Source organism: Tinamus guttatus, unplaced genomic scaffold, assembly GCF_059628265.1.
Source record: "Tinamus guttatus ecotype Peru unplaced genomic scaffold, ASM5962826v1 Tinamus_guttatus_pri_ptg000517l, whole genome shotgun sequence".
Taxonomy (NCBI): Eukaryota; Metazoa; Chordata; class Aves; order Tinamiformes; family Tinamidae; genus Tinamus; species Tinamus guttatus.
Window position 1 is genome coordinate 709,911 of NW_028289051.1, and position 16,910 is coordinate 726,820.

The window sequence follows — 16,910 nt, forward strand, 5'->3', positions numbered from 1 at the left end:
TCCTCTCCAGGCAGGGTCTCCTCTCCTGGCAAGGGCTCCTCTCCAGGTGAGGGCTCCACTCATCAGGGCACATCCAACCGCAGGTGACTTTCAGCATCCTGAAGAGCCTCCACGATGGACCGTGCGTGATGTCGGCCTTGAAACTTTTCTTGACTAGCTTAGTTAAGGTGCATCTTTATGTTAAGATCCCATTGTTGGAGCTATACCTTAACGCTAAGCATGTGTATTTCCGAAGGGGAAATGATCTTGAGAAGTTTCCAAACATCAATCCAAAAGGAGGGGCGGCTTCTGGCTGCTTTTCCTTCCTGAATTCTTTATCTGAAAAAGGCCTCAACAGCAGCTGCGCTCAGACGTTTACACATGAAATCTTGTCAGAGAAAACCCTCTGTGCAAGGAAAGAACTCCCTGTCCGTCATCACAACTGTAGCTTTTAATTCAAACTCTTTAATTAGCCCGATCACAGGGAGATGAGCAAACGAGTCCAATTCAGGCTGGTTTCAGCACGGGAAATTCAACACGAGCCCTCCTTGAACCACGTAAATGTTTCATGTTGCTTGCTGGAATTGGTGTTCTCCGATCTCAGCTCCCCCTCGCAGCGCTTAGAGAAGTGTTGCGACTGTAACAGTGTTGAGTTTTAGTGGTAATGGGATGGAAGGGGAAGCAGAAGGGAAAATAGCCCAAACAGACATAGCAATGCCATCAAAATGAAAAATACTGCATTTTAAATATATGTTTAAATGGATCATTTAGGTTGCTGACATAAAGAGTGGCTTAGCAGAGTATCAGAAAAAACAGAAGTGAACTGTAGATTGTGTTTTTCTTAGGAAAAGATGGCTATTTAGAATACAAACTGGTTACAGTGAAAGTAAGAGCTCCTCTTTCTTGACAGTAACTTGCAAAAAATTGCAGATAAAGTGCCACATAATCTGAAATCTGATTATGCCGCTTTGTGGGCAACAGGAATAAGTGGCTAGGAGATTATTTAAACTTTTGGGATAATTTGAAGAATCTGTTTATGAATGGTGCTGTCAGGTTGTGAATATAGAAACCTTTTATTCAGTAATGGACTTGCTTCCCCACATGACTCCTGGGGGCTCCAGGGAGTGATTATGGCAACTGCCAAGTTGCTGCATGAGCAGAAGAACATATATATATGCAGAAGAAGAATATATAAGAATATATAATATAAGAAGAAGAATAGATAATATGGGCAGAAGAATAGACCGTGCCTAAGAGTAGCAGTTGCTGCACATGAGCTGCGTGCTGTGGCACCGGCTCTGTCAGTGGGAGAGGAGGCCGGGCCGTATCCTGATGCTGCTCTGGGCCATGTGCAGCACCCAGTCAGGAAAGATGCATCCAGATGCAGTTGTGGTCTTGTCCTGCCAGACCCAGAGGAGGATACTTTCAGGCTTTCAGGGGAAAAGCACACAGCAATTGCACTCTGAAACACTTTTATTGTTCTGACAGGTGGCCCTGTTGTTTCAGTTCTCAATGGGCCTTGAAAGGAACCAGAAAGGACGACTTTGTGCCTGTCCTCCACAATTGTCTGCATTATCTGCACAAGATTCTTACAGCCTGTGAAGGATCCTAGGGCCACCTCTCTCTCGCTTCTCTTGAAGCACATTGCCCTTCCTTTTCTGGTCTGCAAAGTTTTCACTGGTTTCCAGGCCACCATTCTGCTCATCTCCACCCTGTGCTGCTTCTCCTGGGACCTTTTTTTTTGGTGTGGAGGACTTTATGATCATCAGTGCAGTTTATTTATTGTTAGTCTTTTTCAGTTGTTCTCAGAGTGAAAGGAATTTCAGCATATGATGCTGTTAGGATGGTTTTATCTTTCTTCTGCTGTTATTATTACTACTGTCCATCTGCACATCTTGCTTTTTCCAAGGAGTTTGGTGAAGTATGCAGAGATTATGGTGAAATTTTGACTTTGTTGTGACAAAAAAATGTGCATCTGCAAGCAAATTACCGTGGAGTCTCTTGTAAGCACAAGAAATAGAAATAGTGGTGGTGACACCAGCCACCTTGTTTCAGAGACTGTGACATGCGATTTCAGGATGGTGGGAGTTTCCTGGGACGGGTTTGCGCCCACTTGGCAGCAAGGGCAGCAGGGGAAGGTCTTTTAGGAGAACAAACCACCACATCACTGCTGCTCTTAATGTCACATGGGAAGAATGGCTGTCTCTCAATGAAAGCTGTAGAGATTGGTGTCAGCGTGAAGACAGACATAAGTGAGTCTGGGTCTTTTTAAGTTTATAGCCATCTCTTCACTGAAAGAAAAAAAAAAGGCTAGGAGAGGAAAACTGTAAGTTTTTTGTTTGCTGAAATTCTACTGAATGGTCCTACTATCATCATATTTTGTAATTTGTAAGACGGGTATTTTAAACCCACGTATTCCTTAAAAGTGTTTTCAAGTGAGCTAGGCGTTTGAAGGTCATGATGAACATGGGATATAGGAAGGTCTTGCTAGGCTTTGCTTGGAATGAAGACTTAAAGGCTTGCTGTAAGCAAGTAAACAGTTGATCAATAATTTTATTATTTTAAATATTTAGTCAATATGGAAAATAGCTAGGAGCAGTCTGAACTGGGACAGCTTCATTAGGAGGACTAAGTGTCTCAAGTCAGTACATGAGACACTGCTAAATATGCTGGCATTTCTGTACATGCATTTCTGTACATTCTGTTTTTATCTTCTCCTGATGCTGAAAGTGCAAGCGGGGCCCTGTGAGCCCGCGCTGTTGGGGAGGTGGTGTTTGCTGCCGAAGCAGCAAAGGGAGGCAGCCAGAGAACTGAACCGAGCGCGGTACAGGCTGTACGTAGTCAAGCGGCCAGAACATCCTACTGGTAATTTTATGTCCTATCAGTTTATCTAATCTCAGAGTCTCGCAACCCGTGTTTCCAAAACCAGGCCGTGACAGCCGTCCCTGGCGCAGCCGACTGCAGCGCTCTCCTCGCTGCTGCTCAGTGACTGCGGCGGTCGGTCCGGCCGAGACGCAGCCCTGCGGCCGCAGCACCCGGCACCGCCGGGGCCGCCCCCTCCGCAAGGCTCCGCCAAGAAAACCCCGAGGCTCAGAAGTGAAAAGTCAACATTTTATTGAACTTAAAATTGATGCAGAACAGAGGGGCAACAATGGCTCAAGTGTTCATTAACAAAACGCCCCAGGATGTTTCACTTACAGATTTTTAATACAGTTTGTATGGAAAATGAAAAAAAAAGTTTTAAAATAGTCTCCAAGTCAGAAAGGGGGATTCACAGCCCTGTTTTAAGCTTTCTCATTCCCAAATATTGTCCTCCTTTATTCAGTTTCACACCCTCCCCTAAAAGGAGGAAGGTTATGGAATTGCTGGCGACATCCCTTCCCCCTCAAGTACACAGACAAATTATATTAAAACTCATGAAAAGAATCACACTTCAAAGTAGCCATAGGTCTCAGCATGAATCAACACTTACATATTCAGAAAGACTGGTTTGACATTACTAATTTAAAAAAAGAAAAGCTAATGGAATGAGCAAAGTTACAATATCAACACATTAACCCAACTTCTGTTTAAATCCTGTTCGAATAACTTGCCTCCAACACTTACTCACGTGTTTCTCCAACACACTTCCAAAAGATTTGATTTTATTTTTATGATACCTGTCAAGGTCAACTGAAGACTTAAAAGCAGTCACCAGGAAGCTGCTTCAAGTGACAGTTGAGAGCACATCTACAATAAAAAAATGAAATACTTGGAGCACCGGTTTTCTTTCCCCAAACTATAATGAAATTGGAAACCAATCTCCCTAGCCTATGATTTTAAGCCAACTGGAAAGGGCTATTGCCTCCCTTTTGACCCTCTTCTATTTTTATCCCCCAAACTGCAGTGAGATTCACAGTGTCCAAAGAGGAGATGTGCACCGTTGCCCCTTTTCTACATCGATCTTGCATTTCACTTTTGGAGTAGTGTAACCCAAAACAAGATGCCACCATCTGCAGTGTTTTTTTCTGTGAGTGAGTAGGCCAGTTTTACAGGAAAGGCAATAGAGTTTGAGAGGCCCTGCTTACAGGCTCCCAACAATTGCTGAAGAGGAATGTTGGCTCAAGGGAAACAAGAGATATGTAGACTGACAGTACTAGTTTGCAACACGCAGGCTGCTAGGTATGCTTGCAAGGCTTAAGAAATGCTCAATGCAAATGGGCAAAATGCTCAGTTAAGGCCTTTACAGTAGCTGGTCAGGTATCTCGATGACATGCGGGGCTGGACCCCTGAAGCTGTGTTAGCCTCCAGCTGCAACAGAGCCAGCCTGTAAACCAGAAGACGCGGCCAAGGCAGCTCACCTCGCGCGCTGGAGGACGGGGAGGACGAGCGCCCGGGCTCTCGGGGCCGCCGCGACAGCGCTCCGAGGGGACACCGGCTGCCTACGCTGGTCCCGCTGTCGGGAACTCCATGTTATTCTGACCTTTCAGATGGAAATCGAACCAGAGCTGCAGCAACATCAACTGCTCCTGCACTTCATTTGGGCATTGCTGTGTGCACGCGCTCAGGCTTGACCTTAGACTTGAAGCACACGCAGCTGTTTAAGGGAATAAAGAAATCTCCTTCCCGTTTTACTATCTGAAACGCAAAGTTTAAAACTGTACTAATCTGAGGGACCCAAAAAACCCAGCTTAAGTCTCAAATAAACAACATCACTAGCTATAATGCACCCTGCATGTTGTGCTACACCTCGCATACTAGTCCACCTTCAAAGTGTAACATTTTTGTACACAAATTTCAGTTGAAAATTCCAATGCTCCCGTTTACCTGTGGCATGTGTTTTGGCAGTTTCCAACATTCTCTGGTTTACAGTGATACACAACAGGTTTTTGATGGTGGAGACAAAGTTTATTAGAGATACTACCAAAATTTTGGCAAACATTCCAAAATCAGATTTGTAAACATAATGCTTCCCTTTTCAATTGGCAGCACTTGAAAAAGACAAATACAGTAAGACAAACAAAGATTCTGCTTAATTTTGACCAAATAACCTGTGTTTCCACATGATAAAGTAAGCAATGGTTTAAATCAAATTAAACCAAAAAACTGCATGAAATGGAAGTTTGTGCTGTTTGGTGATCACAGTATTTTATAGTTAAATACATCTGTTCTTTGTTATACTCCTGGCACCCAGGACAAAAATCTTTAAATATACATTTCATGTAGGCAATAGCTTCTTTGCATATCTCTCTTCAAAAAATACTTTATAGCGGTATATAAATAGGTAACCTACATGTGTAAGTTTATAATCTTGCCCCAAAACTATATATCTGTTTAATTTTGTAAAGTATCAATTTCCAACATTAATAAAGCTGACAAACTATTGAAATGGAAATGCTCTCATCTTCCACAATAGAAGTAGCAATTTTATAGGAAAAAAACCTACAGCAACACTCATCAGTTGTTTTAACCTGAGCGTTTGGCCTACTGAAGAGTAGCAGCTTGTTCTCCTTCCCCACCACGCATGCTCACACGCACACGTCCTCGCACGCACACGGGACAGGCACACACTTCCAGACACCGGTAGGCCACGGAGCGCTTCCCAGGTGCTTCGGGAAAGCGGGAAGCCGTGTAGCTAGTAATTCAACTACACTAAATGTACACAAGCAAACACCTTAAGGCAATCATTGCAATGGGGGGTTTAAGTTGCAGGGGTAAGTTTCTGTTGTAACAAAGATGGCCTGTATATAGTATTTATATACAGACCTCTTTTAACCCTCCAAAACAATGTGTTCTTTTTTTATTATTTTTTGTGCAAATTTTTTTCTAAACCTTCTACCATTTAAGGCAAAGAGTTTGCATTAACAAGAAAGGTCAGAAAACAGCCTTATATTTATCCAAAAGCATTTCACTTTGCTACAATATTCTCTTAAAATGTGCACAACTTCAAAGTAGAAGTACTGGATCCCCAGTGTCTACTGATAAAATGATTTCCATGGACAAACATAAGTCTTGAATAAAAGAAGGGACCAGAAAAAGCAGCTTCAAATATGCATAAAAGCAACATCAACAACAATAAAAGTAGTAACTCAAGTCTGCTAATACTGAAACTTTTGTAATTCAAAAGTTTAATCTTTTTAGAATCTTAGAGCAACTCATTTGGAATTTTAAATAAATAAGCTTAGGTTCATTCACATCTCCTGCTCCAATCAGAAGACTAGTGCCATGACTCTGCTTGCCGTTGGTCAAATTCACCTATTAGTCTTTTAATATGAGCCAGCTTGTTATGAAGATATTCACATCTATACTTCTCTTCGTGGTAGTTGGGACTAGACTGTGAAGATAAAAAGACAATTAGGGTATGGAAAAATTGCTACAGAGTTTAATTTTTTTCATGTTGCTTTAAAAAGGGCCTCAAGCCAGACTCAGTTCCTTCCACCTCCCACAGACCCAGTTGCTGCACATACCTGTTTTATCTTCCGATACTCTTCCAGGACTTCCTCATGAAGGATCTTTAAGGAAAAAAAAAATGTGAAAACAATATGAAAGGTATTTCACTACTACTACAAATATAGCTCTACCCAAAATCTTAAAAAGAAGGAAAAGAACAGTTTTAATAAATATATTTTCTTATCCCTAACCCACCCTTCCTGCTATGCTACCATAAAAAGCGCTGTATCACAACCTATAAATAAGCAACAAGGGCAGAATGCGTATGAGGGTTCCCCTTATGAAGTCACTTTAAGGCCACTGTAAAATACTTGCATTCACAGACAGCTCAGAAGTCGGGGGAGCCTTGATTTAAGGACTAAAAAACTTATTGTAGGATTCTGACAAGCTACGGAAGTCACAGTGAGCCGTGGCAGGGCCAGAGCACAGCTATCAGCAACCATCAGCAGCTTAGATCAGTATCTTGCCACTACTAATTACAGGGGAGTTCTGAAGGGTTTTCTCATTTGCCAGGTGCCTAGGATCCTAAACCACTAATTCTGCTCACAAACATGTTTGCAATCTGTCAAAAAATTTATAAAATCTATATCCTGCCAACAATCCACAGTATATACACAGAATTAAAGCACACTGATACTTAACACTTGGGATTCCAAATACTGGGAATTTAGGCTTGAAAATGAGAATACCAGCTTTCAATATGATTAGCTAAAAACTTCAACTATAATTTGGGCCAGCTGCCCAAACATGCTGAAATCATTCGTGCATTCGTGCATCTAGGTCTACTTAATGTATAATACCTGCTAAAGTCAAGGGGAATGGATTTCAGGGAAAGCCTAGGTGGTTCCATTCCATGTGCTACTTTTTTCCCCCATATCCATTGTATCATCCACTAGAGCCTGAGGTAACTTGACGACTCCAGTTACATTCAACTTGACAAGCCATATCAGTGTAGTACTGCAGATATAAGAGATGCTAAAGAATCTGCCTACCATGCAAATTTCGACGTTTGGGTAAGATTTACTCATTATTACCTGATATTCTTTGGATCCTGGAGAAAGAAGTTTCCGCTGTGCATCAAGTTTCATGAATCTCCTAGTGACGTTCTCCACCCGCGCATGCAAGTTCCGGTACTCATCATACTCCGCGTTGAAGTCATCCTTGTAACTCTGGCGTTGCTCATATGAGACTATAGCTATGTATTTTCTAATGGAACAAATAAGTGCACAACCTCAATTTTTACACCAAGAACATTTCATAATTAGTCAAACAGATGCCCAAGCTTGTGTTTGAACCAAGTAATTACTGACTGACTTGACTTCTCTACATGTAAGCGCATACGATCCAAGAGAGCCTAGTTATGTAACAATAATCTTCATAAGAAATCCACTGTATTTTTACAGCAAGGACTTGGCATTTTGCTTTTTAGAGGTTGCATTCAGAACTTGTGCAAACTGTAGTATACTTAGATAACACAGACAATCATTCAAATTCAGAAAGCCTCATGCATCAACCTAAGTGAGAGTGGAGATTCAGATTACAGTCTGGTTCTATAAGGGGACAAATTAACAGTCTTACTTCCTTTTGAAAAAGACATTTTATTGCATTTTTGGAAGGGACTAGATTTGTGAACTGGGATGCAGTTTAGATTTTTACTAGATTTGTACCACTCAACAGAACTAATATTTATAGATAAAATTATTTTGGTAAACAGAAGTTCAATTCACCAGCAAACTGCAAACAAGTCTGAAATGTGGGAAAAACAATCTTTTTAATAGATACAATCTTGGCTTTTTTGTGTGTATGTTTTGTTTCATCTTCTTCCAGGACACTAATCCTTTAGGCCCTTCTACCCCAAAGACCAAACGCTCTTTGGATAACACAGGCACCCTCCTAAGCTGACCAGTTCTTCAAACAACCCTTTGACTAATTTCAACACTGTGGAAAAAAAAATAAAATCAAACAGGTTGAAACTGGGTACGAACGCAGATGATAGCTCTAGCAGTGATGTCTAGCCTAGTCCAGATGCACCTGATTAGCAGTTACACAGTCTCTTAAATAAAACCTGAGGTGCCCTTCAACTCTTTACTAGTGAAGCAACAGGGTGGAATACTGACCTACAAACAGGTACCTCACATGAGCAAGCAGCAAAGGCCTAGCAAAGGACCTAAGTACCTTACCAAAGCAGCAGCAATGTTAGGTGCGCAGAGAGAGAAGTGAGAGCAGAAGGGGTAAAAAAAAACCCTAAATAATAATAATAATAATAAAAGCTTATTCATAGCTTTTGCTTTAAGTTTGCTTAAGAAGTTTAAGTTATTATGCTCTCAAACTTTATCTTAAGATGAAAAAAATCTTTTATTCTAAAGTCATGACTATACTCAGGAATTATATAGTACCTACAGGAAGACAGAAAATTGGAATTGTTTGAACTGGACCATTTTGTTTTTAAAATTTCTGTACTGATAGTAATTTCTTCTTAGGATGCCAAAGCCACTAGCTTATCTGGAAAATTATTTCAAAGCCAGCTCCCTTCACAGAAAAACTTTAAAAAAATCTTACCTGAAAAGGTTATTCCTATTTTATTAGCAATGCTATTGCATTGCTATATTTACACGAATTATAAACTACATATATTAAATTAGTGAATATTGAATGGCATCAAGTAATCACATACTTTACCCTTTCTGAGAAGAAGGAAAGGGATTTCAAAGCATTTTAAAAAGGTCATTATCATGCCTCTCAACTTACAAAGCAGCAGCCAAAGAGCTGAATCAGTGTATTCACCCAGCAGAGGCTCAGATTTAAATCTGGATCCAATTCCTCAGTCTAACACTTTACGCATTAAACTCCTTCCCTGCAGGGCTAGACTTATTTTACGTCTTTCCATAAAGTATCATTTCCTGCATTAAATACGATGCAAGGCATGACTGCAACACAACTGCTGCAACACAAACATAAGATGCACCCAAGTCCAAGAGCTGCAGGGAGGCTTCAGCTCATTCAGTGCTGCTGAAGTTATATGCAGTAAAACTGATCTTTTCCTCTGACAAGACCAAGGTAATTAGCAGCATTTTAACGGGGAGAGCAGTGTCTGCCCTTCTGCATTGCTAATGTGGTGAGGAGGGCCCAGCTTCAGCGCTGCAGCGGCCACCGCGTAGACGCCTGGAGTGCCTGGCACGCTGCGCGGCTCCGCCGGCTCCCAGCGCTGCAGCAGCCGCCCCAGCCTTCCCAAACTCACCCTCCCGGCCGAGCAAAGAGCTCCGGGCACCCCTGCCCCTCCACTGCATTTTGCTACAACTTCAGGTACACACTGGACAAAATCATCGCACAGCAGCCGTTTGCCTTTTACATGTTTTTGAAAGCGCCACCAAGAAAACACTGCGGGGAAAAAATGCGCTGGGTATTTGCAGAAAATATTTCCCCGTACAGTTTTATGACAGTAAAAAGAAAATTATCCTTCTAAAAAATGTATTTAGGCAACTAAATTTTTCTACTATTAAGAATTATTTCATACTTTACTTCTTTGTCGTGCTCCAGTAAGGGTTGGAAATTCACATGTTGAAGAGAATTTTCACTTTTGGATATATTCAGTAATCTTGTGTGTAACAGTTAAAAAACTAAAATTAATCTTATGGGAAAGTGAGTTTTTTAATTTTTATTTTATCAACTGTGATACTCCAGTTACTACATCCAGATTTCATTTAAAAGTTTACTGCATTTTTATCTTTAATTATCATTAAGAAGCAAAAATTTTAAATTTGAGCTAAGTTTGTCTATTTTCTTCATCTCATTAATCTGCCATTCTATAGCAAAATGGGGTGTTCTGCTGTACTCAAATTCAGCATTTCAAATCACCATTTTAGACCAAAGCTTTAGAAATAAGCTTCATGGTTAAGTCCTCCTTTATTATATATGCTTCATATTACTGGACTTCAGAATTTGCTTGCTATTTTTCCCTCTCACTTATTGAAAACACAGAAAATATGCCTGAATTTCATACGTGTGGTATTTTCATGTCAGCTGTCCTGTGCTGCCTCACCTCTAAAAAGCAAGCAGCACACCTTGATATTACTTTTCTATCTTGCTATTGTAAAGGAGGAGGATGAGATTAAATGACTTAAGTCTTCTTCATAAGTATATAAAAATCTTGGTTTTAATATTTTTTGCTCAAAACATTAAGAACCACTTCAGCATTTAAAACTTATTCAAATAAGGCTCCTGGCTGACTTAAAAGAAGTTATTATTATTAAGGATATATATTTTGGCAACTTTAGAATTTTGCAGCGAAATGGAAGTTTTTACAGGCTATTTTTCAACTGCCTCTATGAGTGGTGGGAGATTCTTGATCACTATTTTACTCACATGAAGTAGTCTGGTAGTTCGCTTGTGGATGAAGGAGGATCCATAGAGGCAGTGCAAGTTTCTTTAACTCCTATAGAAAAGCAGAATTTGACATTTCAGATGTTTCAGAACATTCATGAAACGGAGTTTACTACAGCCAAACAATGCCAATCCGATGGGCCTGCAAAAATCTTTCAGTTTTATTCGCACATCACTTCACTAAGAATAAGCACTACAATTTAATAATAGAGCTCACAAATGGGCTTAAAGGCAAGGCACAGCTACTGCAGTCTGTAGGGCACACACGATGAACACAAGGTCCCTATTTCTTGCTCCCAAGACCTGATGTGGCATTGGCACAGCAATTCACGGTGTGCAGCAGCAGATGTAGCTGCACAACTTCACATAGCTCTATATCATTCCCAACATTCAGGTACCAGAAGCCTGCAAAAAGTAGGGTAGGAGGCTGAAGTCCTTTCCAGGCCACGTTCTTCTCCCCTCTTTTCTCCTTCCCTAGCAATTACAGATATGCAAAGTTGGATTTAATTCTGGCACTCTTTCAGCAGTGAAGAGCACTGTGTAGGAGTGACTGGTATTCAGGCTGCAATCACATGCAACAAACATTTGCTCCACATGAATCCAGCAATACTGGATTCGATGCAGTTTTTTGAACTTTGGGTTGGCATTATGAAAGCAGAGCACACTTACGCCCTAACCCCTCTGTTTCAAGTAATATTTTAAGAACCACTTATATTTTACATGGAAAGATGACACTGGAAGAAACGTTCAGTGGAAATACACTGGAAGAAGTGTTCAGTGTCTTGGCAATACATCTCTACTTCAGGTTTTATCCATCTCATTTAGTGTTTGCTTGGCATTTTTAAAAAGCTCCCACAGTTCCTTATTTCATCTTACAATGCCACTGTTTAAACACAGTATTTCTGCTAAAGCTCAAGCTTCCTTACCGATCTTTAAGCTAATTGAACCTCATATGTCAAGGAAAGTAAGAATCTATCATGCTATGTTCTGCTTGATTCTTTTGCTTTTAACATTAAATGTCTTACATGGTATAAAAGGCAGAAGGTGGAACAAAACTTTTAAGAGATTAATGCAAATAGAAGTACAATGGTTTCTTATATATATATACACAGAGAACTCAAGTGAATATGGTTTTGCTGTATTTCATTTCCAGAAGCTTGAGTAGGATTTCTTTGAATGACTGTACACTGAGGAACTTCAGTTCAAGCACCAACCTGAAGCATAAGATCAATTCCCCATCGCCTTGGCCATGCAGAATTTTGCTAGCAGCCTCTGGAGAAAAGTTCTCATGCTTTTAAATTCAGCATGAGCATTTTTCAAGACCATCTCCAAGCACCCTCATCTACACGTACAACAGTACTTCAGAGAGGCACCCGAGACTCTAAATAAACCCACGGATGGCAGTAGGTAAAGGCCACAGATGAGTTCCAGGTTGTTAGCCAAGCCTCTGCAACACAACACACAGGTTGAATGAATTGACCTTTTCCCTATTTTTTTTTTTAAGAGAATCCGTTTAGCTTTGCAGTGGTGTTTTAAGTAAAAAGTTACAAAAACCTTTTTTTTTTTTTTCTTCAAAGTAAAGAGTTTTTGTAGCCAAAAGGGAGAGGAGTTTATAGTCCTCTCCAAACCAAAACTCTAGCAAACCATCCACCAATTTACATCCTAAAGGCAGAATAACACAAACATTCACATGTGGTGCATCTATTCCATGCGCTTCAATAAACAGTAACAAAACATATAAGCTTTTAATCATCTAATTTGAGCATGCAGGATTTAAAACTTGCTGATTTAAGAAACAGTAGGTTTCCAAGAGCTACCAGTTTAATGGAAACCAAGGGGGAAAAAAAAAAATCCAACACTTGTGTTGTTCTAGTAGTTAGCCCTGCCTTTTAGCCAATTACAAACCGATTAGTATTTCTTTGTTCTTCTGTTTTGTTCTTGCTTTGTAGTATGCAGTAAGAATTTATAATAGCAAGTCTAATTTTAGCAAAGCTTCCAGTAGAACAGGATCAGATTAAATATAAATAAAATATAGCTACAAGGCAATAAAATGGCAGACAAACAAATGCTTTCTAACTCTTCACCATAAATAGGGACAATGGTAAGCAACCTAACTCCAAGCAAAGGAGAACTAGATGATTCCTGTTTCCAGATCCTGGTTTCACTAATTGAGTTATAAGGGTTACCCACATAGGTAGAAAAAGCAGCACATCAATACCTTCACTTGACTCCAAACCAGAGGAGCTTTTCAGCTTGGCAGTTTCCTCTTTCCTAAGATCTCTTTCCTTTTCATCCACACCTGCAATATCATGCTTTTTGCTTTGGTCCTTCTCCTTATGCTTTTTTGCTTTCTTTTTGGATTTTTTGTGCAACGCCAAATGCTTCTCGTCTGTGGACTTTGCGCACTCTAACTGAACTGCAGTGGATGCTGGCATTTCTAAAGGAGTCCTAGAGGTATATTTTTCTTGCTGGTCCTCGTAGATGCTGCTGCCATTGTGACTAAAGCTGTCTACAGGCAGATCTTGAGTTCCCCGGCCCTCGGGAGTGCAGGGGGAGTTGGAGTTGACAGTCTGTGGAGGGTTGGAGCCGGGCAGGCGAGTGGAGGGAAGCGGAGGAGGAGCAGGAGTGGTAGCGGCTGCAGGGGGAGGTGGCGGTGGCGGGGCTGCAGCAGCCTTCTCGCTGGAGGCAGGAGGCAGGTGACCGTTGAACGTCGGCTGGACCCGATTGGTGAGGTGAGATATCCGGGGTTTTTTATTCATTAGCGGATCGATGAAGTCAGAAGCCAAAAGCCGTTTCTGGAAAAAAGCAACGTTAGTTTTGCTCCACTGCCGAAAGGTACCTTTCCAAAAGGGTAGTTATAGAAAACATCTCTCAAAATAACCAGCAGAAAAATTATTACATGCCATTAATACAAAATTATTATGCCTTATTTCATATATAGTTTTTAAGTTTCTTATGATCTGGCAAGTTCTTCTTCAGTTCTACAGCTAAGGCTTTTGGAAGAAAGATGCTCCACTCTGATGCTCTATCAAAGCCTTTAACTAAAAATAAGGTCAGCTCAGTACTGTTTAAGGTATCAATTTCTGTACAGATATATCTGGCAACGGCAAACCTTTGCTGCCACAAAATGATGTTCTTTATTAAAGCAGTTCTAAGTAGTGTGTGAAACTGTGTAGTTATCAGAACATGTAAAGTGCAAAGCAGATGGAAAGTAGGTAAAAAAAAAAAAAAAAGCCAGGTTTTGCTACAGCTGTGGTTCTAGCTCTTCTCCATGTGAAAAACTAATTTGTGTTTGTTTAACAAGCATATACTGCTTATGTTGATGTACAAAGCAGTAGCTCTGCCCACAAGTGTCAGGCACAGCTTTATACTACTCAGCTGAAATAATTCCAGATTCTGTGTATCTGAAAGGAGATGTGAAGAGGTCCATGGGTCTTGCACCATTTCACTGTCTCTGGCAGGCAGCAAATTAGCAAGAAGCAATAATGTGACACCCCTCCCCAGTTTTTAAAAACAGAAATACCTTAAGGGTAAGATTTTCGGTACTTACTAATGATCATTCTACGCAGACAAGCTCGTGTCGTCCACTACCTTCAAATTTCAACTACATTTACTGAACCACAGTTTTAGTCACATGATTCTAAATGAATCTAAATTTTCTAAATGAAGGTTTTCAGGCTTCTTTTTAAAAGTCTGTACTGCCCTGCTTTATTGATAGGAAAAGAGGACATAAGTCTCAAATTCAAAAAGCTTGACTTGGGTACCCTAAAAGCTAGGCTACACTGAATCATAAATAATATCTACAGAAAAAGAAATACTACACCCACAGGAGAAGAATGCTGCTGTCATTTGCTGCTTATTCTGGCCTTCTCCAAATTTTGCATTTAAATAAGTGTAAAAGTAGCACAAGAATGATTGTGCATGTTTGATATATTAAAACACACAGCAAAGAACCTGGTATACATGTAATGGTCGCAATACGTATCACTTTTCTTTAGAAGAAGTACCTATACAGAGATAAACAAGTTATTTGGCAATAGAAAGCAGTTTTAAGCATGCTTCTACAAAGAATTTTTAAGCATTCTTCTACAGTTGAATTTAAGCTTCAGTAAGGTACTATGGATAGTTACATTCTATGTAGACATGTTGGCTGTTCAGACACTGGTTGGTCACTCTCAGAATCTATACATTCATTTACAAAACACTGCCTACACAGGAACCATTTTTTCTGAAGATTTCAAATAACATTCTGAAATAAAAAACTAAGGACACTGTCTTTAGCCTGTGCGACCATAAGCTTTTAAAGTGTTCCACAGTGCGACCATTTTTAAATAGTGACCATCCAATTTGAAATAAATGCGTTCATTTACTCACGACTCACTTTTCATATACTCATGACTGCCTCACCTTGCAGCTTTTACAACAATATTAAAGTGCACTAAATTGTAATACACTAAGTAATGTTAGAAAAGCCACAAATTAAATACCTGGGAAAGAGAAGTTGATGCAGCATCTTTATTAGAAGTTACTGGAGATTCCATATGACTGCTGCTGGTGGCATTCTGAGATGAATTTACTTTTCTGTAAGGATTACCCACATTTTAGGTTACAAGGCAAAAATGTCTGTGTCATAATTTTTTTTTCATTATTTGGGAAGACATACACTCAATTTCCAGCAGACATGTTTAAAAGATTGCTGCTTTCCTTCCCCTGAAAAGGAAACTTACCTAGCAAGTATTAACTCCAATGACTGCTTATCTATTTCATTGTATCCAGGCCAGTCCTTCTGAATCTCTTTAAACACATAATCCTTCAGAGTGTAAGAGTTATCCTTGGGATTCAAGTTGGCTACCTACAGGCAGCAATTGAAAAGCAAAATATATTTATTATACTTAAATACATTTCCATGCTCACAGGCTACAACAGTAAGATTAATTCTGGAGGGCTAAATAAGCTGAAAACAGAAGCAAGCAATAGCTTTCCAGTTTTGGACTGTTTTTATTCATTTGTAGTTCTCATCTAATAGGCACCGATTTTCAAAACATGGTAAATTCTGGACCTAAACATTTAACTGAAACCAAAATTACCCTAGGTGAAATCTATTCATGAAAAAGCTCTGAACCACATAACTGTATTTTCCTCGTCTTTAACCCAGCATTAAGAATGGAGACAAACTACACCAAAATTTTTCAGTTTTCAGTGTGCTAATTATGTTGAGATGCTCGAGTACGTACTTCCAAATACAAAATCCATTTGGTTTAATTTCTGCAGGGTGCCTCTTGTTCTTTTGTTTCATACAGGTATTCCTAGGTAAACATGATACTCTTCTATCATAAACGATTCCGGAGTACAAGCTATTCTTGGAACAATGTGCGCTTTCCACCATTGTACTAATTGCTGTACTACAAGCAACAGCAGCTTTATTTGTCATCATTTGTTTCAATAAATAAGTACTTCCTTTCTGAAGTGACTGAGTCATGTAGTTTAATTCATGAAATGCATGAGGTGCCAGAAGAAATAATCTTCCTAGTGAAAGTCCTAAGTGATTACTTAACTAGCACTAAGCTACTACTTCTATTATAAAGACAACATCCCACTTGGTTTTAAACCATGTCAAAGATTTACTGATGAAAGAAGTAACTCCATTCACATATCTAACAAACTATGTTTTGAATGCAAAATCTAGTGCTAGAACAGTTCAGATCTGTACAGAGTTTTACAGAAAACCTGGGAGTAAAACAGTCCCTGTCTGTTTATCCCTGACAAAATGCTACATTACTTTTCTACACAAAACCACTGCTTTGCGTAGCTTTGACTATCTACCCTTCTCAAAATACTTAACTTGAAATGTAAGTGCAGGTGCTCAAAGGAAGATTCCAATGTCTGTTATCCTCCATATGATTATCATTCTATTTGGATTTGAATGTCACTTACAGGCCATTAATACATTCAAATAAATACCTATCTATTTGATCAACAAACTTCTCCATTCAGCACAAGAAATATAAAGCATCACCTAAGCAATTCAGAAAAAGTTTGGCTATCCACTAAGTAATCCAAAATAACAGGGAGAGGGGAAAAGGGAAGTAGGAGTAAGAGTCCTTTATTTATTTTTTTTTTGG

At 39.8% G+C, this 16,910-nt stretch overlaps 1 protein-coding gene across 1 annotated transcript in view; it reads right to left on the minus strand.

Annotated features, from left to right (window-relative positions):
- Nucleotides 1-4,808: 4,808 nt before the first annotated feature.
- Nucleotides 4,809-16,910, minus strand: part of ELL2 (elongation factor for RNA polymerase II 2) — a 38,470-nt gene continuing 26,368 nt past the window's right edge. The window contains exons 6-12 of the mRNA XM_088533744.1: nucleotides 15,516-15,640; nucleotides 15,276-15,369; nucleotides 13,007-13,583; nucleotides 10,771-10,840; nucleotides 7,443-7,614; nucleotides 6,426-6,470; nucleotides 4,809-6,292 (exon numbers count right to left, since the gene is read on the minus strand). Coding sequence (XP_088389870.1) covers nucleotides 6,176-6,292; nucleotides 6,426-6,470; nucleotides 7,443-7,614; nucleotides 10,771-10,840; nucleotides 13,007-13,583; nucleotides 15,276-15,369; nucleotides 15,516-15,640 — 1,200 coding nt within the window. The 3' untranslated portion in view covers nucleotides 4,809-6,175. The remainder of the gene's footprint in view (nucleotides 6,293-6,425; nucleotides 6,471-7,442; nucleotides 7,615-10,770; nucleotides 10,841-13,006; nucleotides 13,584-15,275; nucleotides 15,370-15,515; nucleotides 15,641-16,910) is intronic.